This window comes from Falco biarmicus, chromosome 3 (assembly GCF_023638135.1).
Source record: "Falco biarmicus isolate bFalBia1 chromosome 3, bFalBia1.pri, whole genome shotgun sequence".
NCBI classification, from domain to species: domain Eukaryota; kingdom Metazoa; phylum Chordata; class Aves; order Falconiformes; family Falconidae; genus Falco; species Falco biarmicus.
Genome location: NC_079290.1, coordinates 59,913,694 through 59,931,452, shown reverse-complemented (window position 1 = coordinate 59,931,452; position 17,759 = coordinate 59,913,694). Strand labels below are relative to the sequence as shown.

The following is a 17,759-nucleotide window of genomic DNA, read 5'->3' as shown; positions in this document are numbered from 1 at the left end:
ACTACTAAGTGTGTTGAATTTCAGAGCAGGTAAAACTGATTTGAAGGGCAATGGCTCTGAAGCTCCTGATTCCTTTAGCAAGTGAGAAACTGAGATGAAAAATAAGCAGGTGAAAACCAGATCAATAATGTGCTCATCCAACAAAATGGGTACAACATTTATTTGGCTGATTGAAATTTATTAGGAGATTTTAGCTTTATTATGGTTTAAAAAAAGTTTAAATACCTTAAGGTTTGCAAACACTTGAATCAGGAGAATTGTGCTAATCTAATAAGAAGTGACATCAGCTTTTTAATGTTCATGCAAACATGCACAATGATTTCTCATGCAAGGATCTCTGCCCCCAGGAAACTACTGAATGCTTCTGGATATATTTGTGGGATATGTGCAAGAAGTTCAAAAGAGGCCAGATACTTAAACTGGAGACAAGCAAGTTAACTCCCAAACCACTACATCTTTGTAATTTTAATATAACTATGCAGCCACAATCTTGTTTCCTAGTTTTAAGTTTTAAATTTATCCAGGACACCAAGGCTTGAAGAGAAGGCAGGACAAATAGAAAAGGACAAAGCAATTGCATAATGAAAAAGAGCTTCTTGGAGTTTTATAATGGCAAGAACTTTAATATTAATTGCAAAGATGAGCTTGTGAGCTTATTGGTGACTCCTATTTAAGATACCATGAATGACATATGTGAAGTCATGCATGTTGCTTTGAGCATTGGACTGAACTCACACACTTGACTGCATTCACCAGTCAAAACACGTAAGGATAGGAACTGGTGCATTAATGGAAAAGTGGATGAAACCAGCAGATGTAATGCTGTTTTCTGAAGCCATGAAGTGAATGAACAGTTACTAGATTCTCATTTGCTTCAAAGTGAAATGTAGCTGCCAGTGTACCAGTTGCAATCATGCTGGCAGGTGTTTAATTGCTTATGCATATTTGAACCCCAGTTGCTTCATTACAGAAGTTTTACTTCACCACTGAGACTGCTGAGTAAATAGCAAGTGTCCCCAGAAGCCAGCAAAAATTTGAATAGCTGCCAAGAGTAACTCACCAGTTTCCAAAAAATAAAGGAGTAAATGTTAGTCTTGATAGGAGATTGCAGGAGAAAGGCTGGCAACAGATACAACATTATGTTACAGGTTAGTTGCAAAAGTGTACACGATCTATTTCATATGGTTTCTTCCTTACCTCTCAAAATGTAATAAATACAGCATCAAAAGTCTGGACTTAATGTCAGGAACTGCTACTGTCTGTCTGTACATTGTCAGCAGAAAAGGGTTCCTGTCTGGTAGAAGCTTTGACAACCTACTTGTGAAATGCATGAAAATTAAGCTCAAAAGCATTCCCTAGGATGTATTAGCTACTTACAGAAGACTCATTGGTGCCAAAGATGTCTCGCACATCCCGGACTGTGTGCTTGTTCTTCTTCCTTAGGGTCTGAGTGTAGGTGTTGTACCTCTTCTGTACGGCGGCAGCTTGAGTTCGGGTCAGAGTGGACAGCAGGGCTTGGCCATCCTCCTCCTCAGCTCCCGAGATCAATGTAGATAAACCTACATCTTGCAGCCATTCTGCCTCCAGCTCCCCTTCTGTGGAGGAAGAGAATGTTACCAGGCCTGTCAAGGGAGGGAGAAGGGACCGAAGGAAGGGAGGTAGCATGATGGACCACTGCCTTAGCCTTTACCTTGGGAAGCCTCTACTTCCAATCTTAAGCCACAACTGTAAGTTAATTTAGTTTTGTCAACATACTGTTAACTTTTGGTTTGGCGGTGTCTTCACAGGTGGGGCTTAGAAGAACTGAAGAGACATTTTTAACCTGTGCATCAACATACTTGTGTGAAGAAGGCAGTAGAATAACTAGCCTGACACAGCAAGGTAGCTAAAAACTAATGCCTCATTCAAGAGCATAAATCCCCTCAGTTACCATTTTTACCATGTTCTACCATATGAGGCTATTTCGCAGGTGGAAATTTAATTGGTATTCCAATTAGAGTAAGCAAAAATGCTGAAGCAGTGTATGCAACACAATAATGTATTTGCACACTAAGGATGAGATCTGAGATGCCAGAGAGTCAGCCGGTAATCAGACACCTAGTGTAGATGCCACACTGAGAGAAGTGTGATGTCCACCTAGTCCAATTGCCTGTTTTGAAAAGATGATTAAGAGCTAGAGCTGTTCACTAAAGAGCAAGGGTCAGGTAGGGGTAGGTATCAGAGCGTTCAGGTAGAGGTGGAAGATGAAGAAATAGCTATCCTTGCATGCTAGGTACATCCTGATTTCTGATAATTAAAGATTGGCTAGCACCCTGCATCCTAGCATTTCTTGATATCTTGATTAGTGACTAATTTCTTCTTAAATCCTATTCAATACCTGTTTCTCAACTGGTTCAACAGCACAGCTGGCTCCATAGAAAGATTACACACTGTGTGAAAAAGCATTTTTGTTCCTGGATCTACCTGATATGTGGGAAGATTACGGCATCTTCTCAGAGAGCCACACCTGCAGCCCCCCCACCCCCAAATCTTGCCATGCAAAGCCAATGGAGGGTTTCATCTTGCTGCCTGTTACATTAAATCAATATCCCCTGTCACTGTAAAACAACGGGAAGCTCCCAAACTACCTTCTCCAAATTATTTAGCAATTTTAAATTTTGCCATCATTGATTTTTTATTTGTCTGCTTTTTAAAGCAAGCAGTCACAGTTTTTTAAAGTCTCTCTTCACACAGGAGATTTTGAGGTCCTTCATTTTAGTTCTGTGAACAACCCTAGCTCAGCAATATGCTGCTTGAGACAAGACAATAATTGCATTCCAGCTTTGGCTGAAGAAGAGATATTACACATAAACACGTCAAACAGGAAATGGATTAATGTGCAGCATGTTCTGTAAAACAACTAGTCAATGCACTTATTGTTCCTGTCCCAGCACTGGTCTTAATGGCAGGTTGGTATTTCCAGTCTCCCGTTATTGCCTTTTCTTGACATCAGAATGCAGGCAGATTGATAGATACCAGTTTGTTGCACTTTGGCAGTTAGATACACAAAAATGAAAATTACAGGACTGGGCTGTAGGGACAAGTGAAAGCTTCCTACACATGTGCCATCACTGACTTCATTGTTAACTGCCTTGTCTCTTTACAAAGCTCTACTAAAATATCTGCTTCTAAACCCCTTGCTCTGCTAGGCAAGGGCGCGACCAGCCCTGTATCCCATGAAACAGCTTGTCTCTACTCTGATCCTTTCTGTATCCACCGATAGGATGACAGGCTTTTCTTTTCCCTTCTTTGTAAGGTTTGAACCAACAGTTCTTCTGCCTTCCTCAGTCTTCTTTCTAACAAGGTATTTTTTCATTTCCATGTGTTGCTGTTCTAGCCACATCCATTCATGTTTCAGTTTCCTAATTATATTAATTTTGGCTTTTGTCCTCCTGACACATTCTTTCCAAGAATTCAGTTTTTAATCAAACTTGGCTTCCATGATGCTATGAACAATAATAAAACAGACATGAAATTCTGCCTGCTTACCAGCCACCCCTGTGACTTGTTTTCTCTGGCTTTTGCCCTTTTCCTGTTCCAACCACTCACAAACAATAGACTAAGAAATAACGACAACAACCAGAGGAGCAAAACTATTACAGAGAAGGAATTTCTGCATTAGAAAAACCTCAAAATTTTATGACGCATAGGTTTAAATGAGGACTAAAAGAAAAACATATTGTTTTACAAAACAATATTTTTGTAGTGGTAGGTACATCTACAGCAGGGTCTTGATACTGTGTTTGATTCTGCTCCACCAGAAGACAAACAGATAATTGAGAGGGTTCTCTTTTTCTCATAGAGATTGCTAGCCAAGAGGTGTGCCTTTCTTTGAATTTCAGATATAGCCTCAAATAACTCAAAGCATCCCAGCCTTGTAACACCAAATTTTAAAGCAGTTCTGCACATCACTCCCATCTTAAATACCCCATGACTTCCTCTTCCCTTACACTTTCATCCCTTTTATCACTTGTTACAATCTTCTGTTCTTTCTTGACTGTAGTTATTAACATCAACAGAGTAAGTGTGTTAATGTCTTCTCCTTGCACACATGGTCTGGGAAAAAAAAACATCATGTGGTTTTGACAGTAGCAGTGGTGCCTGGCTGCTATCACCTTTTGGCTTCCTTCTTAAGGATTCTGCATCTCTTCCTCTCAAAGACATCTCAAAAGGGTTATGAATATCTGTTTTTATTTTGCCCTGAGGACTTCCACATCGATTTTCAATGTTTTGATTCTTGGCAAGGAGTATTACCAAGGAGCTGAATAGAAGTTACCATTATTTCCAAGATTTATAATTCCAGACTGAATATATTCCTGAATTTATTAACTAGGACAAGCACTGCTTGGTTGTGTATGGGTGTATGCAATATATGTGTGTTTAAAACAATAGTATGAAGGTAAATGAAGTGTGGAGATGTATTGCATTTCACCTTGCAGTTTCATTTTTAATTCAGGACAGAGGGGAAAAAAATCGATGCAATGTAATGAGGTGTAATTGGACAAAGAATAACATGGGACTGCAGCTCAGCAGTGATGAAACTGAAAAAAGTTTCCTAGAACATGGAAGATGGGCTCCTGTATTGCCTTGTCCTACTAACTTACCCAGCTTGGTAACTCACAGGTATATGACATTCCCCTGATCGCGCAGACAACTCAAGGACACCCAATTCAGGCTGACAATTGCATGAAGGAGATGTCAAGGGTTTCACAATCTCTTTCTGGGGTCTACAAGCTAGGGAGTATGATCAGATGTATTTTCCCAATAAGGTCAAACTGATTGAGGCAGACTGTTTTTCTGCCTTCCCATAACAATAAACACAAAGTTTCAATGTTACAACTCAATCTATTTTTATTTGAGACCACAGGCCAGCACAAAGAAGTGCAGTTTGGATTTAAGCTGTCAGACTATAACCCTCAGAGTGGACTGAGACTTCTGGTGAATGGAGGTCGTCTCCTTTTGCTTCCAGGAGAGCCCTACTGGGAACTAGTGAGTGGGAGGTGTTCCCCATGGAAATGGTACATGCTTGGAACTAGATATCTCTGTGTGGGGTATTTATTGGGAATGATTACGTATTTGGTTGCTTAAGAAAGTAGCACTTTTTTCTCCTTTCCCTCCTTTTTCCTGGTAGCAGAATTAATAATATCTCATTGCACGTCAAGGTAAGAAAAATACACTGTCACTCATGTTAATAATTGTACGGAAAGAACACACCATTGTTTCAAAATCTATCCCTAGATCAGTAGTTACCAGACTAGTGGTCATGATCCACAAAAGAGTTGCAGCAGTTATCAGTGGGTCGTGACCTCAAATTCGGTTTCATCCTATAGTAACACCTGGTATTTCATGTTGCACAATATAATGTATTTGTAAGAGGGGTCATAACTGGAAAAAATGAGAAGTACTGTTCTAGATGTTATCATCTAACACAAAGGTGCATTACAACAAGCTAGTGCAGACTACTGCATGTTTTTCCAAGTACATTACAAAAAAGGACAGGGGAAAACATTAAGGTAACAGAATGAGGTAGTAATACCTTCAGCATGATTTGTATAAGTGATGAACGAATTTTAACAAGCAGGGAGTCTGAATGATGTAGGCATCCACATATTCAGATCTGTCTCTAATGACTCCTTGAATTACATCTAAATTGGGCAATCTCAGAGAAAGAGGCAGTTATCAAATTTCTGGTAGTACCAAATGATATCTAACTAAAAACTGCTTCGAGACTTTCATAACTTTTGCGATATATCCTACTAAAAGCCAGAAAACTGATAATTCCAATCTACCAAATGAACTTTTTTGTCCTTTTATATGTTTTTGTTTAGTTTATTTATTGCTGGAGGCAAAGTTTTCATTTAGTGCCTCTCTTTTCTGAATTACATAATATGTGTTCTCCTGAATGAAATCAATGCAAAACACTTCACTTCAGAAGTAAATTAACTGCAGCAGTGCATAAACCAAATTATTGTGTCTTTCCAATGACATCTCGTACACTGGCTGTGATGTTCAGGAAGTGGAGCTACAATGATCATAGACCCAGCCTAGCACTTTTGCTCATACTTGGTGGTAGCATGAAGATGGGAGATCAGGGCACGACTAAACAGGTGAGGCAAAGCCAAGGTGTGAGGAAGGAGAGGTATTTGTGCACTCACCATCAGCAGGTTTGAACTCCAAGAGCGTTGCTTCTTCAGATCCATCTTCACTGCTCTCCTTGATGCTTTCCACTTCGCACCAGAAGTCCTCCATGGAGGTGCTGTCCATGGAGGCCTGTGAGCTGGAGCGACTGAATGGAGGAGGAGGTGCTGACTCATTGGAAAGCATCCTGTTAATTCTTCGACAACGAGGGAGAGACTTTCTGAAAAGAGATAGCAATGAAAATAAAAATATCTTTCTCTCATGTTAACTTGTACCCTGCAAACAGAGCACACAACTAGGGCTTCACCGGTGACTGTACCATGGAGCAGGGAACAAGATGTTGGAGGCAAAGTTCTGGCAATCTTCATGGTATCTGTTGCTCAAAACAGTTATGGCTGGAAATCTGTTTTGCATCTAATAATCTCTCCCTTTAATGTCCTTTAGTGGTTTATGCCCTAAAGGGGGACCTAGGGGATGTAATTTCTATTTCTAACACTGATATCTGTCTAATGAAACATTGGAAAAGTACTTTAGCTTCTTTGTGCCTCAGTTTCTCTTTCCATCCCTTCCTGTTTTGCTTACTGGCTGAAATGCTTCAGTGCAGACTTTGGGGAAAAATAATCAGACTTGAGAACCCTGGAATACTTTACAAACTCATCTTGGCTTCAGAGAAGAATTAAAACGTTAATTCAGAAGAATAATGACCTCTTATTTGATAATCCTTTTAAAAAAAATCAATTTTCTTAAATTAAACTAAAATAAAAGAAATAGTAACAAAAGTTGTCTTTGAAATGAAATAGTATGTTTTAGGCCAAACAGAAGGTTTTGATCACACAGGTTCCAAAAAAAATTATGATTCACTAAAAATCAAATTTCAAGTTAACGATTCAATACAGTGATGGAATCAAAACAAAGAATTTTGTTCTTTCCTCCTTTGTTCTTGTTTTTTCCCACTGTAAATCCTTGCAGCTGAAGACAGTTATACAAGTCCATTCAAAATCTTATAAAACACCCACCACAAAAGTCTTGTCTGACTTTGCTCTTTCACATTATTATGGCTGCAATATTGTAAGCAGCTTTTTAAGTGTAATTACAGTAGTTACAGTAAACAGTAATAATAACTACAACAATATTTGTACAAAGGAGTTAGGACATACCATAATTTTTGCAGAGAACTAGACACAGGAATTAATGGAAAATTCTGTCATAAGGTCTTCTGGCCTTCACTTATCTGAATTAATTCAAATGCAGTTTCCCTTTCTCTTCCTTTTCTTTATGGCATCATCCTGCCAACAGGCCTTTGTTTAAAACCACAGGCATCACTTTTACTCCACTAAAAAAAGAAAGATATTTCCTTTTCAGTATTTCCCTCCTTGTCAAAGTTTTTGGAATGGCTGTATAAGCAATATATTATTTAATAAAGCTGACTGGGCATGCTTCTCCCCCTTTGTGCGGCTGCCTCTGCTGCATCCTCCCTCACCAGCAAAGGGCTGGCTGCTTCCTCGGGGCTCCTGGAGCCTCCTCACTTTGGCTGGGTGGTCCCAGGCCATTCCTTCTGGATCAGTTCTGAGCCCCAGGCTGGGGAGCTGTGGTGTAAACAATGGAGCACAATCAATCCAGCGGTGGACATTATCAGTGCTTTAAAAAGGCAAAGCTCAGGCCTTTGCCTCTCTTTTGAACACAGGGAGGTGTAATACCAAGGATTCAGCTGCCAAACCTGCCCAGCTGCTAGGGAGCAAAGTTTTTGGATGGGTGACAGTATTTCAGCAGAAGATAATGTAGTCTGATGCTGTGGAGACGTCCTCTGGGAAAAGAAGTGCTATCTTCAGTGTTTTTATCCTTTTTTTCCTCATAAACAGCAAACGATTGTTTGTTTTTAAACAAAGCACTGAAACTGTTATTGTTTTAATTAGAAGAAGCCACAGTCACCAAATCTGAGAAGAATTTGTGACACAAGTGTGGTTAAAGCTATTTGAGTGCTTTCCATGCAGCTCTCCCTCTGGGGATATGCGAGTGTCTTAGTTGGCTTTTGTTTGCAAAACTTCAGATGACTGGGGTAATGATAAAGCGTAATTACTGGAATTATGTACCTGCATCTGGAATGATCTTCCCTGCATCAGCAAGGGGAAGAAAACAAAAAAATCATGTCTCACAGGACTTAAATGCCATGAGTTGATACTGTACCGAGCATCCTCAAGCAGAGGTTTTAACCATTGGAAGCAAAACCCTTGAGAAGTAACCAGACAAACCTCATCTCCTCAGCTGGGAGCTGCTGGGGACAGGGGAAACAGTTCCCACCAGCCAGTTGCTTACTGCTGTGAAAAACTACGTGCTTTTGTGTTCACTATCACCTTTTAAACAAATAAGGAAAAAGGCAAAACTTCCTGGCACTCTAACGGGGTCTGGGGCCCCTTTTCACTGGGCACTGTACAAGCAGAGTGAGACGCTGGTGTCAGGCATGCAGCCTGTCTCTCACCAGCCTCTCCTTTAGCTTGGGGCTCTGCCCGAGACCCCCACGCTGCCTACCGTTGCGTTGAGCAATTCATATTCCTGTTTAGTATAGCCCTTTCTGAAAAATAAGTCCCTGCATCTGCTGTATGGTACAGCCCGGAGCTTCCACACCAGCAAATGTAGGAAGGAATGCTTTTGCTGGTCTGGAATCAAACCCGTGCTGCGATGAGAAGAGGGCTTTTTCCCTGATAGCATCACTGCCTCCATCATTCAGTCATGGTCAGGGAATTTAAACACATCCTGCCCTCCCAGTGTGAATCTTGACCGTGACCCTTGTGCTCTTTGTGCACCACACCAGACTAATCCTTGGGCTTTGACTCCATCAGCAGTTCAGTGAGCTCAAACCAAGGCTTTTTATTTCACCATATTAGGAAGAAAGAGGCTTGGCGGGTCATTTCTTTTCTCCCCACAGCAAGTACTCTATTTTGTAATATTACCATACCAAAAAGCTAAACGCAAAACACAACACGTAGCATGGCAACAACTGCTGTGACAACCAGCTTTACCAAATACATGTAAGGTTCCTGAGTAATTAATGTGCATTTATAACAATATTAAAAGTACAGAGCTGATTTGGAAAATCAGCTGAACAAAGTCTCCTGAGAACCTCTTATATGAGGCTTGTTATCTCAGCCCAGATTAAATCAAGCTGTGTGAAATTCCTGTAACAAGAAAGGTTAGGCAGAGGTGCTTTATCCTTATTGGTAAACAGCTGAAGTTTGCTTCCAGGTGGTCTGGCGCAAATCTTCTGCAATTATTCTGAGCCTGCCTATTAAAAGCTCACAGGTTTGAAGAGACCCACATACCTGTGGCTTTTGTCCTGGAGGAAGTAGCCTTGCTTTTTGGTGATAATGGCAGTTGTCTCAATTTCTTCCAACCAAAGCTACTCAAAACAGTTGGTGGGGGTTTTTTTTGTTTGGTTGGTTTTTGTTGGTTTTTTTTTTTTTTTCTGGGGGGAGGGGAATATATCCTACTGAGGAAGCAAAGCATATTTTCACTGCTTTTAATTTGTTCTTGAAGGATACTGAATGAGGACTGACTCAACAAGCTGCCTGCCTGTCTCAGAAATAGCTCAATAAGCCCAGGTTGCCTGTCACCTGGGAATTCTTGTAGCAGAAAAAAACCTATGTTGCTGATACTTCTTTAACCCTCAAGGTTTCCTGGGTTGTTTGCTCTTTTTCTCAGAGTCTGTAGAGAAGCTTACAAAGATAAAATATTTTCACTGAGCTGGATCTGTTGCTCTTACAGAACAGTTGAAAACCAGTCTTGTTAGGTAAGTAGCAATTATGAAGCTCATGCTCAGTTTCATTTGCTCCCTCACACATGGGCAGTGGTGAGCTAATCTGAAAGGCTGACTAAATTAAACACAGGAGGGATCCCAGATCCTGGCTTCCTAGATGGAAAATGCTGGGAGAGGAGCCTGAACCTTAAAGCGCTGAGCAAAAATTACAGTGGCTTCACTGAATGAGCTGAAATTGTTTTCAAGGTGAAATTAAAAAAAAAAAAAAAAAAAAGCCACACAGACAGAAATCCAAATCCTCAAAAAAGGAGAGAAAAAAAAAAAACAAAACGAAGGGAAAGGTATATTACAAAGGTCAGTGTTATCAAACAGCTCCTCTATTTCAAGATATAAAATCTCCTGGTCACAGGAGACAGGGTTAAAGAATGCCACTAAGGAGAAATATGATGATATCACGTAGAAAGCTTCCTGTGGAAACACTTTTTCAAGGAGCAGGGTATTTCCATGGGGCACAAGGAGGCTGATTCAACTGTGTGTGACTCCGGTTTTGCCCTGGTGTATGTTTATAACACTGAAGAAATGCAATAGCTAAGCAGCCCTGCTGAACCTATATTTTATGTTCCATATATCAAGCAGAAGTGTGCTGTTCAGGATCTGACAGCACACATCGATTTCAGGATAGTCAAGCCAAATCCAATAAGCAATTCTTATCCTATCCCCAAAGTGAAGGTTTGTCAAACGACAGGAAGCACTAGTTCAGCGACACCTAATGATTGCTCACGAGCTGAGTAATGATCAAACCAGACTTGTAATTAAGTAATGGGTGGTAAAGAATCCATAAAACAAATGGGAGCAATAAAGCCATCTTGTAGTTAAAACCAGCATTTAATCCTTGTTTACACAGAGAGACAGGACATCACACTCTTATGGGCCATTACACTTCATTTCAGTCAATGGGTCCTGAATCAGCGTCATCACAATTAGTCGCGTTTATAGGAACGGGGAAGATGAAGGAAGCAAATTCTCCTGGTCATTTTAGGACTAAGATCCACCTTTTCATATTGCAATCATTCGATCAGTATAGACATGTGCTTAGCTCTTCCCAAATGTAAAAAAGGGGATGGTAGCTTGCATTGACAGCAAAACAAAATATTTTCCTCTTTATGAAGAACTGTATCTTTCTTTGTTCTGAATTGTTAGGAACCAGTCATTTACCAGTATTTCTCTTTTTTAAAATAAAAAGTATATAAATTCCAGGGAAACAAAGAATCCAGCAATTGGAAATAGTATTTTTGTGCACAGTTCACGGCACAGTTCACTTTTGCCCCAAATCTCTCATCTTCTGGTTCCTTCCCGGAGACCCTGTTCCAGCACTGTTTGCTGTCTGCTTGTTTCCTTCTCGCTGTGCTTGGTGGCTTTTGCTCACAGGGAGGGGTATATCTCAGACAATATTCCCCCAACGCTGACTGCACGCTTCTGTTTCTGATTATCTTGCAGATGTTAGGCAAGTTATAGACAGCGGATTCTAAAATATCCCTGTTCTTTCTCTAACATCTAGCATAGAAAATATTCAACCTGTCAGGCTCATAGATTTCATGGAGGTGTCAACCAGCCTACCTCATAACAAAGTGCTGGAGTGAGAAGCAGAATAGGGCTTTATTTCATTAGCAATTTTCTCATCCTGTTGCCCAGCAGAATTCCAAAATCATATGAATCTCATTGCTCTTTGTTACAAAGGCGGGTTTGAAAAGAAGCTGAGTTACCACCTTACTGTGTTGGCTAGACTTGAAAACACAGGAATTCAGTACTACACATGTCTTTGTATTCTACAAAATGTTCTACAAAATATGCTCCTGTCAATCATTTATTTTACTTCTAAATATGCTTTTCTGCCTCCACAAATATTTTTTTTGGACCAAAAGGACTTGTTCAATGAGTCTTAAGATCTAAAGACTTAAAAGAGAAAAGACTTATAAGATTTAAAGGATTTTAAAGAGTTTCATTTATTTGTAACTCATCTGCAATTCATCAAGGTACTAATATGAGTCAGGAGGTTCAGTTGTAGAGTCTGCACACCAGTGTTACCTACCCACATTTAAAAATGCATTTCACCGTGGGTTCTTCAGCTCTCTCTTACACAACTTTTTCACTGGCGGTACAGAAGCCCCTGCCTGTGACAAGGGCCACATTGTGACCACTCTCTGGCTGAGCATGGAGATTGCAGAAGAATCTCCCTCTGTGTGTGTATTTCAATGTGAAGGCTTTCACAATCAGACCCTTTGAGCTAGGGGAGTGCAGGGAATATACTCTGTAGGTATTGCCTGCTGGCAAATGACCTCTGGGGACGTGACCCAGACCTCTCCTCCATACTGGCAATCACATCACTTCAGTGATGTGACAGAGACAGTGCACTACATGGCTTCAATGCATCTGTCAAAATCTGAAAGGGAGTCTGTTTTGTCTTCTTTCTCCTAACAAGGCTGTTCCTGAAGGGCAGCAGGGATTCCCAAATGATTAGCACTAACAAAAGTATGTTTTGTTAACCATTTTTTTCAAAAAGTGCTTTGGAAAAGAATTCTTTTCATATACATTAAAAGCAAACAGGATAAGCCAGTTTAGAGTGCTGAAGACTTAAGGATGTGAGCAGATCATGGCAGAGTACACGAGATATACTTTTCAGTGGGTATGGGCAAGATAAGAAGCATCAGGACATGGCCACACACTGTCAGTGTTGTAGCAGGCAAAAGCTCGTTGTGAGCAGCCAGTTTAAATACCTTAAACACTTCCAACACATTTTTGTTGTTAGAAGTGGCAAATTCTTTTGTTGTGTTGGTGCTTGCTTCAGTCCAATTGCTTTTAAATAAAAAAAAATTCTACATATCTAGGGGAGACGAAAGTTTTCCAGGAAGAAAGATAGGCATGTGGGCCTTGTACTGTGGGCTTTGGAAATCCCTTGCTTCCAGGAAATGTTTGATCTATTGTTGGTGTACAATACAAATGATTTGTGCCTGAGCATTGAACCCACTGGATGTGGCAGTTCACTGTACGTATGCCCTGGAGCTGAGGAAGGCCTCCAGGAGTGCTGGGTTCACTGAGCACGCACTGTACAATTTACCCACTCCTATTGAGCAGATGCCTCCAAAACCTTCAGCTGTCTGGCACTCATCCAGAGAGATCGCTAAGTAGCTGAGCACCCCAAAATCCAAGACAAACCCTTCAAATTCCATCTGGACTAAATTTGAAACCAAAATGCATGGCAGTTCTGGATTCACTGCTGTAACATTGCTGGTCCTTGGTGTGCATTACTCAGTTAAGCCACACAGCATGAGGCAGACATGTTTCATTCTGCCAGCTTGGTGCAAGCAGCTACCTAGCGTCTTACCTGAAGTAGCAAGCAGAGATGAAGCAGAGTCACACAAACAAAAAGAAGAAGGACAAATGGAGTAGATTCTGCCTAAACTCTCATACTGCACAAAGTTTGCTGTTCACTGCATGGACTCAGTCCCTCCTCAGAGAGCTATCTGTAGTAGCAAGGAAGCTCTGACAAAAGGCGGTGGGAAAGCTGTATTTCTCTTTTGCTTTCTACTGCTCTGGCAGCGTCACTCCTAAGGTAAGCAACAGCCCTGTAAGCACTCCCTGGGGGCAGCAGTGTCTCAAGCCAACTGGAGTAGGTCAGACCGCTACACATGCAAGTGCAACTACAAATACCAAGGAAGTTAGGAGAAGGAGGGTAATGTGCAGACTAATCCAGAATCTTCTGTCACAGTAAAATTGATAAGCCTTTGCCAGCAACTCACACTTAGCCAGACTCATTATTTTTAACACAAGAGGATCCAGTTTAAACTGCAGGAAATGCACAGGTTCAAGAGCTCTGATGAGGCTTAAATCATTCAACAAGCAAAGAAGCAAACCAAGTAAAACCCACAGGGGATTTAAACTGGACAGTGTTAAAAGCTCTTCGCCTCTAGAAGCACAAACTAGATTTTCTAAAAAAAAAATAAAAAAAAATTAAAATACTCATCAGGCACAATGAAACACTGAAACATAAGGGGTCAAGCTTTCTACAGCTTTCAGTATAGCTTCTAACATTGCCTGCATTTATATGGCAATTGTGAAAGAATATATACTCATTTTTATTTAAGATCACTCTAAAGGAGCTATCCTTTCAACCAGCATGATTATGATCATTAAGGAACTTGCAATATTTGTAAGAGTTTCTCTCTCTAAAACACTTCAAAAGACAAATTTAGACATATTGGCTGAATTAAGGTAACAAGATAAAGAACTGGACCATGCTATCTACTGGAAGGCATCTAATACAAATACATACATTGTAAGTGTAAATTCTTAAAGGTCCTGACATAATTAACGAAGGGAGGTGGATACTTCTAGAGAGTGAACATGTAAACTAAACAGGAGCTCGAAGTAATGCAATATATCTTTGAAGATTTTTTTGTGCTTAGTTTTAAGTGAAGCCCAGCTGTTACTTTCTTCCTTCCTATAATTAATGCACCCTTTTAAGTAAATGTCACCACCCCACCCATTACATTTTCTTAAAAGGCTTCAGGACCTAAGCAAACAAGCAGTACTTATCTTCATGAGTTATTGGGTTTTCCTTTATATGTGTTTTAATGCATATGGAAGGCAATGGGGAACTACAAAATATGAATATGTAAATTCTCTAATGTATTCATTTATATTTTAGTCATGAATGGTATTGGTTACCCTGCAAATCATGAGAAAACATTTTGAACATTGTGCTTAATAATATTCACAGGGCAGGACTGAAGCAATGTAAAGCAAAAAAATCGAACTTTTAAGGCTAAACAACACAAAGCAACAACTTTTAAAGCCACTTCATTGAAAAAATTGCTTATGTGGTGAAGATACTCTTAAATCTTTCGACAGAGTGGGGAGCGACTTCACATAGTCACTATAAAAATCTTGGATCAGATTCTCAGAGAGTAATAAACTGTTACAACCCCACTGGCTCAATTTATCCCTTATGTTTAAATTCAGAAAATCCTTCTCTGTGGTACTGCTAATGTTAAAGTTATTACAAATCACAAAAATTTCATGAGCAAATGTACTTCTCACCATTTTTCTCAGCAGCTCTGGGTTGGCTGTCAGGCAATTCTGAACTCTCAGCTTGTATTTTCCATGGTGTATTGTAATTTGTGGCATACTGAATCAGTCAGAAGGAATGAAAAATTTGCTGGAAAATGCTGTAGCCAAATAAAAATCAAGATGTGTGCATAATTCTATTTTTTTTCACTCAAGCACATCGGTAAAGTTTGTATGAGTTACTTCAGAAAGAGCCTCAAATTTGCTGAATAGGCTGTTCTTTTGTTAATAAGACTACTCAATAAAGCGTTATAAAGAATACGCAACGAATAAAGCAATGCAGGTGAATCTTGAAGAATATGTAAAACCATGCTTCTACCTTTACGTGAAGAAATATGGTTACGCTTCAGGTGGAAAATGATGAAAAGTGCATCAACATGAAAACTCTTATCAAAGTCCTGAACAATTTGTAACTTTGTTCTGGATGTCTTGATGCAATGTGAGGCCTCATTTCTACCTCTATCTCCCTTTCCATTCCTCCATCTGCAACCATCCCTGAACCTTGCCTCTTTCCCTTCCTTTTCCATTTTACAGAAAGCAAGTGCTACTGGGCTGGGTGAGAGCCTTCCTCAGAGGCAGAGCAAGCAGGGAAGCTGATAAGGGCTCTCTGTGCAGAGAGGAGGTGACACCAGTGCAGCACAGGGGGACCTAACACATAGGGTGAGGGATGGGGATTGCAGGTGATGAGTGTGTTCTCACGTTTCTCCTACAGCATTTGACCATCATATTTCCTTATCAGAAGAAGTCACACACCAGACCCTCTTTCCATCCAGTTCTAAATGTTTATAAAAAGCTCAGAGGCAAAGCAACCAGGGCACTTCACATTCTAAAAAAGTAAATTACTAAAAAATCCCAAACAGCTAGGCAGTATTAACAGAAGTAAATCCTCTTGGCTCTGCTGAACCAATGGAAGTTTTGCTAATGCGGCGCATATTTCACCTTCAAGCTTTAAAAAGCAAGCTATATTAGAAGAGGTTTTTGATCTAAATTTTTGAGGCAAGCAATGAACAACTCATTTATTACTAATTCACTCAGTTTGGTTTTGGGCAAAATTTTAGGATGTTGCAATTGCTTTAAAATTAAATAGCAGTATATTATTTGGTAACCTCTCCCATTCAGGACATCAATAACTCTAAAAGCATAACTGTGTAAGCATAAAGCTGAATTTAAAGCAAAAGTTGGTAGAAGACTCCTAGTGGAGATTGGTCTAGAGAATTTTTATTTATAATGTAGGTACAGAAATGTGTTGGCAACTGTGAACCTCTTCAGTTCCCAGATGAGTCTAGTAGCATTACCAGTACTATGGAGGGTCATGGTGAGATGATGGGAGATGTAACCCTAAGAAAGGATAGAGGACAGCTGAAGATGAAGAGTGGAAGCTAAAATTTGGTGGAGACAAATACGACAGCCAGGGAACACCAAGTAGAAGATCATAGGTCTCCAAAAAGCAGAAATTCCCATTTTCAGAGGAAACAATGGACCGCAAAATCTAATTTGGTTTATTATATTTTCAGGTTTTCAACAGAGGAAAGAAAAGTGAAAGGAAATAAAATAAAATAAACCCAATGCATCTTCTCATACTTTGGTTATACAATGCCATCAATGGAGTATAAAAGCTTTTCTGTGATCTTGAAGTGATTTCTAGGCTTATGTTAAAGAGATAGAGGGAACGTCATGGGAATTGTCAAGGCAACACCCTAAATTTCTAATGGTATTTTTCTAATTTCTATTCAAATGTTTGTACTATGTGCCTGTGAAAAACGCGACCTTTCTATGTAAGGAGCCAAATGAATCAGTGATGCTTCCAAACCTCTTGAACTCCAGTGAGAGCTGGAAATGTTTGACTAAGTTACACTTCTTTACAGTGCCCGTAAAAAAGGCAAATAACAGAATAAGAAAAATCACCTTTTAAATGGGGATACTAGTACATGATGCACAGCAGCTTTCCAGTTTCCTTCAGCTGCCTTTTTTTCTCCTGCTTATATTATTTTTGAGGTTTATCTCAAATATGTCATCTATAAGCACTCTGAGGGAAGCTTCAGCATGCCAGGTATTTCAAAGCTAGCTTTTCAAATATACTGCAGCTCCTGAAGCTCTTAGAGCTACAGAGACCACTAATACTTACAAAACATGGTGTCTTTTCCACAGTTCCTCAGTGACGTGAGTAATTCTACAAGCAGCCCTGCTGAAGCTAGCCAAATTACTCTTATGCACAGAGTTTGGAAGTTTAAATGACTTAGTACTGATGCTGGGGGAATGAGATATAGCTCTTGGAAATCTCCGAGGAAAATGGGCTCTTGTTGGAGGGAAACCTTCAGGACTCAGAAGATACAGAGGGGACAATATTACCTTAGTTTCGAGCATCTTAACAGAGGTGCAAAATGCCCATTCACATTCTCCTGGGAAGTAGAAAGCTTAGACAGCCCGGAACCATGCTAGAATGTTCTACAGTACCGCTGCTAGACATCATGTATTACAGGAAGGGATTATCCTTGGCTATTTTGACATTTACTCATTTGTTCTGGCTTGTTCTAGACTCTTCTGAGTTTGCACCAGTGCCACAGCACTCTCCAAACTATCAAGCTGTGATAAAGTCTTTTTACTATCTCATACCAGCATACTCTTCATGCCAGTCCCTCTGCTGCCTTCGCCTTGTCTTGCCTCATCCTGGGCATGTGTTCTCTCCACTTCTTCCTCGGCTGCTCTC

General features: G+C 40.1%; 1 protein-coding gene across 2 annotated transcripts in view; it reads right to left on the bottom strand.

Moving 5' to 3' along the window:
• The window catches only part of ARHGAP28 (Rho GTPase activating protein 28), an 80,262-nt gene that overhangs the window by 32,356 nt on the left and 30,147 nt on the right, over positions 1–17,759 (bottom strand). For both annotated transcript variants that reach the window (XM_056331444.1, XM_056331445.1), the window contains exons 2-3: positions 6,195–6,397; positions 1,378–1,595 (exon numbers count right to left, since the gene is read on the bottom strand). In XM_056331444.1, coding sequence (XP_056187419.1) covers positions 1,378–1,595; positions 6,195–6,397 — 421 coding nt within the window. The remainder of the gene's footprint in view (positions 1–1,377; positions 1,596–6,194; positions 6,398–17,759) is intronic.